We start from the raw sequence: 13,205 nt of genomic DNA on the forward strand, positions 1-13,205 counted from the left end.
TTTTTTTTATCGACAGTTCAGTTCAAGACATCAAAGCATCAAACCACAAACAAAGACGTTACACTTGATCATCAATTGTTATGAGTCTAATCAATTTTTAAGTATCAATTTGAGTATCCATCGACTTGTTAGAATCGAAATTTAAGAATTGTACTTAATCATTTTTTTTTTTTGTCTATATTATTTCATAGAAGTTCCAATACCTTAAACAGATTGCATTACCTAAATTTCTTCAACCCAAATAACCCTTATTAAAAAATGAAACTCAATTTAACCCAATCATGAAATATTTGGGTTGGGTTGGTTCGAGTAAGTTGGGTCATTTATTTAAAATTTTGTTTTAAAAAGAAGCATAATGTAAATATGTAAAATCTAATTTAATTATTTTCATATATTGTATTAAGATTAACAACTCGATTTCAATTTATATAGTGAAATTTTCTTTCTAAAGTACAAAAAACCTATTTTAAGAGTGATTAAAGAATAAATTATTAAAAAATATTGAAATTAAATAAAATTAAAATCAATATTTGTATAAACGGTTGTGTTAGAAGTAACAAAAAAAAAATATTTTAAAGTTAATAATAAATTCGGGTTGGTTCAGGTTGGTTTGAGTTATATTAGGTGAACCCATGAACCAACCCAACACATAAAATTTTCATTTATTTGAACCCAACCCAACCCAAATGAGTTGATAATCCAACTTAAACTGCACGGATTGGGTTGGGTTGATCGATTTTTTCGGATGATCAGGTTTTTTGAACACTCCTACTCCTCTATATGAAAAAAATTGAAAAACATAAATCATATTTTTCTTTAGTGTGACTTTCTTCAATTTGTGGTATCGTTTTAAGACAAATATTTCATCCCTACATCTTAAGCTCTAGATAAAATTAACTTCACTAGATTGAAGATATTTCAACTGACATAGTACTTGTACTCTCAACTTCAAAGTTAGAAGTTCAATTTCTTCACCCCATATATTATAAGAAAAAATAAGAATAATAAAATTAAATAACTTCAAATTAACAAATGACAACTATTTTAAATTTGTATAGAAGTACATACACTAGGGGTATAGTCGATTTTTTCGACCAAACTGCCATTGGTCGGTTTAGTAATAACTTCGACCATCAAGGAGTACAAACCAATCGTCGATTGCTTTTGGTCGATTTTATTCATTAGTTTTTTTAAAAAAATATTGTCAGTTTGAAATTTTCTCAAACCGACTCCAACTAACTACCTTGGACTCGATTGGTTTTAGTTCGACTTAATTTTTCGGTCTATCATACTCACACTTAACCTACACTAAATTTAAACACATAAAGGATTAAAAGTCTCTTTATTTTAAAATTTAAATGGATGGGTGGAATATAAATGACATTATGTAAAATAGAAAAATAAATAAAAAGGAGATGAGAGGATATGATTTACCTACTTTTGGTGTGCAGGCAAGCCCTGCAGTTAAGAGACAGTACTTTCCTCCTTCCCTTTCCCATTCTTCAAGTCCTCTCTTAACTCATTCTCTCAAAATCAATCCCTTCAAACTACAAATCGCCTCTCTCCGTCGCGGATTCAACTTCCACCGACACGGACGATGGAGGATTCCGGCACCAATGCGATGATCCAGTTGAGAAATTCCGTCGAGAAATCAGGCTTCTCCACACAAGTAAGTAAATACCTAATCTAGTCTTTTCAAATTCATTAAGGTTTTGTTTGGTAATCATTTTGTTTTTTTATTTTTATTTTTTAAAATTAAACCCGTAAAAACATCTTTCATCTCATGAAAAATTGAGCCAGTCGAAATGATTACTAAACGGAATTGCAGTTTTGTTTTTCTAACTTTTTTTTCTTTACAGAATTGCTCCGATGCGACAATGATGAGATTTTTGATTGCGAGATCGATGGACGTTTCGAAAGCTTCGAAGATGTTCGTACAATGGCGGAAATGGAGAGACGCGATGGTTCCGAAGGGATTCATAGCTGAATCGGAGGTTGAAGATGAGCTGAAAGCTAAGAAGATTTTCTTACAGGGATTGTCTATTAGCCAACTCCCTGTTATGATTGTGTTGGCCAATCGTCATTTTCATGCCAAGGATCAACTCCAGTTTAAGAGTTAGTTTTCTCCTCTCTCTCTCTCTTCAAATGTGATACAATTTTTTGCTTTGGGATTTTATGAGTTTTCAACTTTTTGGAAATTTATTGAAAAGAAAAAAAAATTGATTTTGAACTTTTTCTTTTAGCTCATTAGATAACGATTTAATCTATATATTTTTTAAATTTTTTTGATGATTTAGCCTCTACATTAAAAAATAATAATAATAGTTTAGTTCATATACTTTATGATTTGTAACGATTTAGTCTAATTATAGGTAAATATGTTATTCTTATCTATGTACTTTGAAGTTGGGAGTCAAACAACTCGCTCCCAACTTCAAGTGGGTGCTCCATAGTTTTAAGGCTTCAATTATAATAATTGTGTTTCTAATTATTATAACCTATCATTAATTATAATATTACTATTTCAAATTCATCTTTTATTATTGTGTTTAATATTTGGAGATAATAGTATAGAGGGTCCCTATAAATAAAAAGTAATCCCAAAATAAAAAATAAATGGAATTTGACTTTTTGCTGATGTCATCACCTATAAAATTGCTATTTTAATTCTTCTTCCTTCTTTCTTTTGTAGATTATTTCCCTTTTTTTTTTTCATTTTTTATGCGTTTCTTCATCTTCATTTTTCCTTCTTTTTGCGTTTCTTCTTCTTCCTTTTTTTTTTGTTTTTTTGTTTTTTGTGTTTTTCCTTCATTCTTCTTCTTATTTTGGTTGGTTTGTCTTTGTCTGTATTCGTCCTCATTTTGTTTCTACGTGTGTTTGTCTTCGTTTTTGTCTGCATTCATTTTCTTCTTATGTTGCGATGAGGAGCGAGAGTGCAAATCGAAGAGGGCGATAGAGAGCAAGAGTGAGACTCAACGAGCAAGATCAAGAATTGGGGAGCGCAATGGGGAGTGAGAGCGAGAATCAGGGAGGACGATGGGGAGTGAGAGTGAGAATCAGGGAGGGCAATGGGGAGCGAGAGCAAGAATCAGCGAGCGAGAGCGAGAATGATTTCGAGCTACATGCCCTTGCGCGCATCTAGGGTTAAGTTGGTAACCTCACACAGTGACGACGTAAGTAGAAAGTCATTTCTCTGTTTTTTTTTTTTTAATATTTGGCCATTTTTCACTTGAGCTCCTTAAATAAGGCCATCTATTTGTCGGACTCTAATATTTCTAACTTATTCTCTCTCTTCCTTTTATTACAATGTTTTCTATTTCTTACTTAGACTAAAATAGGTTTCATCCCAAACACAAACGGTTGTAATATATACTAAAATATTTTGCACTCCAAATATATAGACTATTATAAACTATAGGCTATTGTAATCTAGAAACTATAATAACCAACTTAGAGCTCCAAATGCCCTCTAAAATGGTATGTTTATAAAAAATCTCAAAAGAATCAACTCAAATTCATGCTTCATAATGTGAATTTGAGGGGAAAAAAACTTGATTGTTTCATAATGAAGAAGTTGATTATCATATAGTCGTTTAGAGCAGAAATTATTTAGACCCTATTTGGTAATTATTTGGGTCTTATTTGGTAACCATTCTATTTTTTGTTTTTGCTTTTGAAATTGAAGCCTATGGACATTACTTTCAGCTCCAAATTTCTTCCTTTGTTATCTATTTTTCATCAATGGTTTAAAAAATCAAGCCAAATTTTAAGAATTAAAAAAAGTAGCTTTCAAAAGGTTGTTTTTGTTTTTGAAATTTGAATAAGAATTCAACCGCTTTCAAAAGGTTGTTTTTGTTTTTGAAATTTGAATAAGAATTCAACCATTATACTAAAATGAAATTTGAAATTTGAAATTTGAATAAGAATTCAATTCAAAAACTAAGAAACAAAAAATGAAATAGTTACCAAACGAGGCCTTAGAGTTAGAGTATAATATGGATATTAGAACATGGAGCACTCTAGCGGTGATTTAAATTGAAGATTTAAGGTGCGTTTGAAATGCATAAGTGTTTAATTTAAAAAATAAGTCATTTTGGAAAGGAAAAAAAAAGTATTTAGCAAACACTCAAAATAGCTTTTGAAGTGTATTTTCAACAAATTTTGTTAAAAGTGTTTAAATAAATTTTTTTTAAAAAAAACATTTTTTTCTCTTATCAATCCAAACGAGCCTTTAAAAATTGTTACGTCATTATAGGTCATTGTCACACCATTTTCATAGAGAAATTGTCAAAAATGGAAAAAAACACAAACTATTTTCATACTATGTTAAAAAATCATATCAACGGATATTTTTTAAAAAATTCCAAAATTACCCTTGATTTCCTACGGCGATTTCCGACCTTCTTTTTCTTCTTCTTCTGAGCTTCATTTTCATTCAATTCCAAAACAATTTCATTCAATTCCGATCATTCACCGATTTCAATTCATTTTCTTCTTCTTCATTGATTGATTTCATTGTTCTTCACCAAACAACTCAGAGGTTTTTATTCTTCTTTGTCGATTCCATCGATCACACAAGTACAGTTCTTCTTCTCCTTCTTCTGTTGCCTTGTAATGTTGTACATTTCGTTGTCGAGTGAAGAACAATTATTCTTCTTCGAATTTCACAGTATTCTCTTCACTCTAATGATTTATTCTTCAAAAAAAAAAAAAAAGAAAAAGAAAAAACTTAGAGGACAACAACTATTATTGTATGCCCCAATTCATAAATCAAGTTATTGAATTTTTCCTCCACAATTCCAACAAGTTGTTGTATACAATACTGCAAAGCTATTTTGGAAGCCAGTTATTGTATATAATAGCTCATATGGTTGGAACATCAGATTCTTAAAATTTTGAACACGATCAACATCTTATTCGACTGAAAGTGCGTAACTGATTGATGATGTATAGTATTATTACTTGTCTATCTCAGATAGACAGAGATAGTGCTCTATCTCCGTGTATCTCAGATAGACAAATATAGATACCTATCTTTGTAATAGACAAAGACTCTATGTAATAGACAAAGATAAACACCTATCTTTGTCTATCAGGGATAGATAGACAAAGATAGAATTATATCTTTGATTGATCTTCACTTGAGAGTTCTAAAAGAAGCAAGTATGTTGAAAAGTAGTCTTTTATTTTTGTCTCGTGAAGTAACTTCACAAGACAAACATATAACATTACGAGACAAACGAGATAATCTGTCGTTTGTCTCGTGAAGTTATAAGTTTGTCACGTGAAGTAACTTTACGGGACTTTCTATTCATCTTCACGAGACAGTATATATATATATATATATATATTCATTCTTAATGTTGTAAGTTTTTTTCATAATGGTGAAGTTCTTTTTTTTCATAATTTTGTAAGTTTGTCCCCCGAACTTTCAATTTGTTCAATCACCCTTTTGTAGGTTCAAAATGGTTGCAATTAGGTCTTTTTATTAGATTAAATAAAAGGATCTAATTGCAAACATTATGTCCTCAATTCAAAGTTATCAATAATAGATCCATTCAACTAAACAAATATAGAAATATAAAGTAGATATTAATGTTTACCATTAAAGTCTATCACTATCTATCTGAGATGGTATTCTATCTCTATCTATCTTAGATAGACAGAGATAGTGTTCTATCTTTGTCTATTTCAATTCAAATTTATCAATAATAGATCCACTCAACTAAACAAATATAGAAATATAGAATGCAAACGATATAGGAACTATAGAAACAGATATTAGTGTTTGCCTATCATTATCTATCTGAGATAGATAGAGATAGTGCTCTATCTTTATCTATCTTAATTCAAATGTATAAATAATAGATGTATTGATGTTAATGTTTTTTATAAAGCTTTTAAGATAGATAGTTGACATACAAGCACATTATTAAAACAGAAACAGATATTAGTGTTTACTATATAGAAACAGACATAGAGTGCAAATCATATAGAAACTATAGAAACATATATTAGAGTTTACTATATAGAAACCATAGATGGTTATCGTGCACTATTTGATGAAGAAGAAGACAAGGGAAAAGTATGGGTATCGGGCGTGAGCGTGAATATCGGACCGGTTGATGGGTAATCCGATTAATTGTAATTAACCGACTGATTATCCGTGTGGATACTTTTGGTATTTCACTACAGTGGGTTGGGCTTTTCTTCGATCATTTTTGGTTGGATTCAAATTTTGCTATAAAGTGTAAATATTTTTAAATATTTTTTTATATTTAAAAAGACCCATTTTTCATATTGTTTATTGTCCAAAAATTCTAAAAAAATTCTAAAACTTTTCTATTTTAAAGCTAGTTTTGAAACGTAGTTATATAAGAAAGATCAAAAGTGTAACGGCAACTTCTTAAAAGAAAAAGTAAAAGTAATTTTTTAAAACAAAATGCAATGTCTATGAATACATTTTATACTTTACCTAAAATTTAATTTAATTTGTTATTTTCATATTACATGGGATTTTTTCATTAATAACATTATTTTTTTAATAAATTGTCAAATAATCAAGCAAATCATATTCTTTAAAAAGTAATAATAACACTTTTGATTAATTAATTAATTTTATTTTATTTTATTTTATTTTATTTTATCTTACTTTTGATAGCTAGATTATTTGTTTATCTGACCCTAATTCATTATCTTCCCCTCTCTCTCTTGTATGCAGAGTTTCTAGTTCATCTATTGGACAAGGTCATTGCAAGGTGATCACTCCATTTTAATAATTATTAATAATAATGAAAGAAAAATAAGAATTATTATTAGTATTAGATTTTTTAAAAAATACACTAAATGATTGAGCAAATTTTTATTTTAGTAAAAGGGTACGCATTTTATGATGTAGCAACTTAGTATATTTGTATTTTCTCAAAAAAAAAAAAGAAAAAGAAAAAAAAACTTAGTTTCTATTTGATAACCATTTGATTTTTTTTGTTTTTTGTTTTTAAAAATTAAGTCTATAGATACTATTTTCATCTCCAAAATTTATTTTTTTGATATCTACTTTTTACCAATGGTTTAAAACCCAAGCCAAGTTTTGAAAACTAAAAATATAGCTTTTAAAAACATGTTTTTGTTTTTGAAATTTGTATTTTAAAAATATGCAAATTATTATAAGAAATAAGAAGGGAAATATGCTTAATTTTAAAAAATAAAAACAAAAAACAAAATGATTACCAAATGTGGTCTTAGTATTTACATTTTATTAAATACAACTAGTGATCTCTAATCAGTGTGCTAATCTACATATGTAAAACTAGAATTAAAATTTAACAATGATTTTTTTTAATTATCATAAACTAAATTGTTACAATTTAGCGTATAAGAACTGAATTGAAATCAAAAGAATTATCAAACTTGTTATCAGTTAAAATTTAAAGCTAAATTATTACATTTTATATAAACAAATTTACTTCCACCAAAAGTTCAAAAACCAAAAGGAGTTTTTAACCTAAAAATTCTTTGTACCTTTTGTCATTCCTCTAAATTAAAAATGCTACAATAAAGGTAAAACATATCTTACTTTGCTATCTTTATAATCTCCTCTAATATAAATTTATTGAAAACTAGTGGTTTGTTTCTTGACTTTTTTTTTTTTAATAGTATACTTTATTTAAATTTTTAATATGGACTATAATTAAAAATAAATAAATTAAAATATATATTATTTATATATGGACAGTGGTTGCAAAGGAAAAGAAATTGGGAATGAAAAGTGGATTGCCATTGTTGATCTTCGGCAAATCTCATACAAGAATATTGATCCACGTGGACTCATCACAGGGTTTCAATTTTTACAGGTATCCTACAATATATTTTATTAATAAAATTCCATAATATTTCATGTACATGAATTTCTTAATTTTATTTCTTGAGTTTCTCTATTTGTTTCATTTAAATTTTTGTATTATACGTGTTTTTTCCCTTTTTAATCTTTTACAAATATGATATGGAAATATTTTCAAATATAACAAAATGACAAAATAGAATTTTATTTTTGTCATTTTGTTATATTTATAAATAAATTGAACATTTTATTATAGGGTCTTTTTAAATATGAAAAAAATATTTAAAAATATTTGCTAAAATAAAAATACTACATGGATGATTAAGCACACATAAAAAAAATATGTATAGATTTCGTAAGCTTAATAATCCAGAAATAATTGACTTTGGTGAAATTAAAAATTTAAGCGACTTCGAAATGAGTATTTTTTTTTTCACTTTTAGTTACATTGTTATTATTTTTAAAAAATATTAAATCTCAGATTTCTTTTTTCTTCTATTTTTTAAATAATATATCCGATCTTATATTAAATTTTGTTAAAATACTATTTTGGTTCTTATATTTTGAATTTTATTTCAACTTGGTCCTTATATTTTCAATTGTTTAATTTTGATCTTTGTACTTTCAATAAATATTGAAATTTGTCCCTAGTTAATTTCTCGTTGAGTTTTCTCAATCAAATAAGTCTCTATCTTCTTTATAATTATGTAAAATATATTTATATATGGCATTTCTTGCATAAAAAATAAAACTTAAGACTTATTAAAAATACATGAATTAAAATTGAATAATTGAAAGTAAAATAACAAAACTAGAATTGCATAAACTAAAATAATATTGGGATTTTTTTTTTTTTTTTTGAAGAAACCTAAATTTTAAATAAAAATGACAGGACAAAAATAAAACTGACAATCCTAAATTCTTTTCATGTTTTATCAGTTCTCCCTCTAACATGTTTTTCCTTATGTAGTAAATTTACTATAGTTAGTAGTGGCAGCCTAAAATAAAAAATGGGTTATTTAGATTTGTTGGGGGTAATTAGGAAAAAGGGGAGGTTTGAAACTTATTCAGGGAAAGGACGACTTTTTTTTTTTGTCCCCATCTGAATGCGTCTCTAAGAGACGCATCTGACAATATTTTATTACTTTTGCATCAGTTTCTAACAACTTTAAACAAAAACAATAATTTGAAATTAAAAATTAATATTGAGTATATCAAAATAATCATAGAAATTTCTTAATCTTAAAATAATATTATTGTTTATACGGTTAAAAAACTAGTAATATTACTATCAAATTAAAAAACGAGATTAGTGAGATTGTTGATTTTAGGTAAGAATGATTTAGAATTAAACAAATGAAATATTATTAATTTAAAAAAACATAAGTAATGAAAGAGTTGGATTTCATGTTGTTAAAGAATGAAAAAAATAATAGAAAAAATATTTTATTATTTTATTTTTTTAAGGGTGCGTCTTTTCAACAAACACATTTTTTTTATAATTTTTTTTAAGAGACACATTCAGTGCTGAAAAAAAGAAAATTAATAAAATATTGTTGATGCATCTTAAAGAGACGCATTCAGTATGAAAAAAAATAATAAATTATTGAGACACATTCTGATGGGGACAAAAAAAAAAAAGTCCCCTTTCCTCTAAATAAGTTTCAAAGCTCCTTTTTCCGTAATTAACTTTCGAAATGACCCCACAAATCTAAATAATCCCAAAAAAATGGCCAAAAATAAAAATGGAGGGTTAATATTGGCCAACTGCTATAGTTTCTCATGTTTTTCCTTATTAAGTACATTTGTTGTAGTGGGTCATCGATAATAAAAAAATTGGGAAAAAAAACTTGGGTGGAGTAAAAATTACCACGTGGTAATTAAATTTTTTTTTTAAAAATTAATATTATTTTTACTATTTTTATATTTATAAAATAAATAGTATGGACTTAGGTGCAACTGCTAAAAAATTAGGGAAAAAAAGGTGAGAATTAAATAGAAAGTATAAAGTTTCATTAATTTTGAGCAAATGTTTAGCTAATTTTAAATACAATTGAATGAAAACAGTTCAAACCCATTAAGAAATTGTCAAAATTGATTTATTTTCTTTTAAATTATTTTAGGCTTTAATTAATACAACCTATAATATAATATAAAGATATAAATTGATGTTTGTGCTATTAATAGTAATAATAACCACAATAACAACAATTTGCAAAGTAGTCATCATTTTGTTAGAGTACAGTAGAGGTCGGTCACTAACATATCAAAACTAGGTAGAGAAGTCCAATTTTCTTGGACCTTGCTCCAAACAGGATGGGAATTTCTCGATTAGGCGAAGAATGGAAAGGGAGTGGGGGAAAAGAATTCTTCGTGAACTAAAGGGGGACGGATACGGAGAATGCATTCCCTACCCCACTCCGATCTCCGTGGAAAATTTTACAGAGATGGAGAATGAAATGGAGAGTGGAGATGGAGACGAGAAATGGCATCCTCGGCCTTGCTCTACACCTAGACATGTTTTAATTTAGGTCGTCAAGTCTAGGTTTGTTAAGTCTTTGTTTGTTGAATGGTATAGAATGAATTATTTTAAATATTAGTGAAATTATTTAACTAAAGTTATAAAACTATGTATCAAATTATGGTTCAAATTATAATTTTAGTATTGGTACTTTCAAGGTCTTCTTTATTTGGTCAAAAAAGGATAAATCTAAATTAAATGATTATTTTGTGTATATAAAAATGTTGCAGAACTACTATCCAGAACGCTTGGGAAAGTGCTTCATTTTAAACATGCCATGGTTTTTTGTTAGCGTTTGGAGAATGGTTTCTCGCTTTGTTGACAGCGCAACGCTAAAAAATGTAAGTTTTTTGTTTTCATCGTTCATATCGAATCACTTCTATTAGTCTTTAGGGATAAAGTGCTTAAATAATATGACAATCTGAACAATTTAAACTATCCAACTCAAATTATAAAGATTGGTTGGATTAGTTTTAATTTCAGATTGAGTTAGGTTGAATTTTTTTAATGTTTCTTTTGAGGTTGATTGGGTCCAGATTATACTTTTAAAAAATTGAGTTAACCCAATCCAACTAAAATTTTTAATATATATATATATATTTACATAGATAGATAGTTCTTATGATGTTTTCATGAAGTTTATAATAGATATCTTAGGCCCCGTTTGTTAATCATTTTGTTTTTTAAAATTATGTCTATATCATCTATATTTTTTTATCATGATTTGCATATTCTTAAGTAAGGTAGTTGAATTCTTAGCCAAACTTCAAAAACAAAAACAATTTTTTTTTAGTTCTCAAAATTTAGTTTGGTTTTTTAAACCATTAGTAGAAAGTAAATAACAAATGAAGAAATTTAGAAGTGAAAGTAGTATACATAGACTTCATTTTAAAAAAACAAAAACAAAAATAAAATAAAATAGTTACCAAACGGAGCCTTAGATTTTGATATTTAAAATATGAGTTTAGTTATTAGTATATGTTGTACACAAAATTTAAGTAATTTAAGTTAATAAAAAATAATAAATAATAAATAGTCCGACAACCCAACCCAACCCAACTTGAATTTAAGGGTTGGGTTGGAGACCCATTCGACTCATTCAGATAGTCAACCCATTTTTGGATTGGTCCAAAAAAATCCCTCAACCTAACCCAATTCAACCCATATTCATATACTCTATTTAAAATAAAATAAAATTCAATGAATTTTGGATGAGAATTTTCCAAAATTTTAAAAATAATTTTTATATTAATTATCATTAATGTATTGTTTAGTATACTTTTTCATTGTTATTTCTGACTTTAATGTTTATATAGTGAAAATTTGATTAAGAATCTTAATACTGTTTCTTTCTTTTTTGCATTCGAAAGAAACCTAATTTGGTTATTAAGAAGCTTACAAATTTTAAAATCCAAATATTTATAGATTTCAATTGTGAGCAATGAAGAAGAAAGAAGAATTATGATAGAGGAAGTTGGAGAAGAAGTATTGCCAGATGAGTATGGTGGAAAGGCAAAGTTTATTGCTCTTCAAGATGTTCTTCTTCCTCACTTGCATGATTGAATATGTTATATAATTTAGCTCCCTAACTATTCAAATGGCCATTTATAATATGTTGAATTATTAAACCTCAGTGTGGTTATGGTAAATTATTTAACATGGGATTATATGTATTAAAAAAAAAAAAAGGAGATTTTTAGTATCAAATTCCCATAATATCATTTTAGTGAGCTTAATTATGTCAAGATTTTTATACTTGCTTTTGCGTTATACGGTTTCGATTTGGTTGGTTATATTTACTTGAGCATGTCAATTAAAATAAGACCAATCATTAGGTGCCTAGTCCCTTATTCCTCTATTCTTTATATACTTACAATAAAATTAAAAATATCGATATTTTTTTTAAAAAAAATTACCACATGACACATTATTATTGGTTGCACCCAAGTTTTTTTTTTTTTTTTTTTTTGGCCCCTTAAAATAAGGTTCCACCTCTTTTAAAGGTAAGTAGAGTAACTATCTTGCTTACTATAAGATGATCAACACTACTTTTGATTTGTTTGATTATGAGATTAACCTACCGAACGAATAACAAGACAGTTGTATATATATGTCATGTATCTTCATGGATATTAGTTACTTACATTGTTACTTCTCTTATGCAAAATTAAGGATGCCAATTTTCTCTACAAAGATTTAGGCTTCTAAAACATCTAACTATAGCAAAATGATGCATCCATTATTTCTAGACTAGTTCAATGTCTTGGGGATGATAAATAAAACATAGTGAAAAATTTACGATTGAAAAAGAAAGTTAATATATAGAAGAGACTCCTTTTCCTCACATTCGAATTTTAAGAGTTGGGAAGAGGGTATAAATATAAGAGCTCTCCAAAAACTTGCAAAAGTGGTAGTGATTGAGTCTATCCCTCCACAAAGGTGCCAACACCATTCGTCCGAATAAACTGAAAACCTGGGTCATTATATCTCTAGATCTGGAAAATTGAATGCAATTTTCCATATCTGAATGTTTTGCTCCTCTCTTCTTAGGCATCAGAGTGTGGTAAACTTGACATTAGACTGGTGTGAGGATTTCTTAGCAGTGCAAGACGGATGTCAGCCTTGAACATCTGTCGTTACATCCTCATCTCACCAAGAGGGGGCTCCATGACACTTTCCCCCGACCTTGGCAAACAAAGGACGATGGAGGAAGGGATGTAGTAGCACTCTCACTTGTCTTTAGGTTGGAGGGGATGAGTCGAGATGGATAGATGACCTTGTTCTTATGCTCCATGAGAAGAGAAGCAGGTTACCTAACGATTTTGATAGACAAAGAAGAGAACG

General features: G+C 27.9%; 1 protein-coding gene across 1 annotated transcript; it reads left to right on the forward strand.

Moving 5' to 3' along the window:
- The first annotated feature begins 1,428 nt into the window (after positions 1–1,428).
- LOC120081915 (sec14 cytosolic factor-like) lies at positions 1,429–12,106 on the forward strand. Its single transcript, XM_039037096.1, has 6 exons — positions 1,429–1,669; positions 1,860–2,115; positions 6,722–6,758; positions 7,736–7,853; positions 10,592–10,702; positions 11,787–12,106. Exons 1-6 carry the CDS (start codon positions 1,598–1,600, stop codon positions 11,922–11,924), a joined length of 732 nt encoding a protein of 243 aa, XP_038893024.1. The 5' UTR covers positions 1,429–1,597; the 3' UTR covers positions 11,925–12,106.
- Positions 12,107–13,205: the final 1,099 nt, after the last annotated feature.

This window comes from Benincasa hispida, chromosome 7, assembly GCF_009727055.1.
Source record: "Benincasa hispida cultivar B227 chromosome 7, ASM972705v1, whole genome shotgun sequence".
In the NCBI taxonomy this organism is placed as follows: domain Eukaryota; kingdom Viridiplantae; phylum Streptophyta; class Magnoliopsida; order Cucurbitales; family Cucurbitaceae; genus Benincasa; species Benincasa hispida.

Excerpts from the sequence above, each read along its gene's own strand:
- LOC120081915 (XM_039037096.1), top strand. The coding sequence starts at position 1,598 with ATGGAGGATTCCGGCACCAATGCGATGATCCAGTTGAGAAATTCCGTC. Across the intron at positions 6,759-7,735 it reads TTGGACAAGGTCATTGCAAG|TGGTTGCAAAGGAAAAGAAA; the intron begins GTGATCACTCCA and ends ATATATGGACAG. Across the intron at positions 7,854-10,591 it reads CAGGGTTTCAATTTTTACAG|AACTACTATCCAGAACGCTT; the intron begins GTATCCTACAAT and ends AAAATGTTGCAG.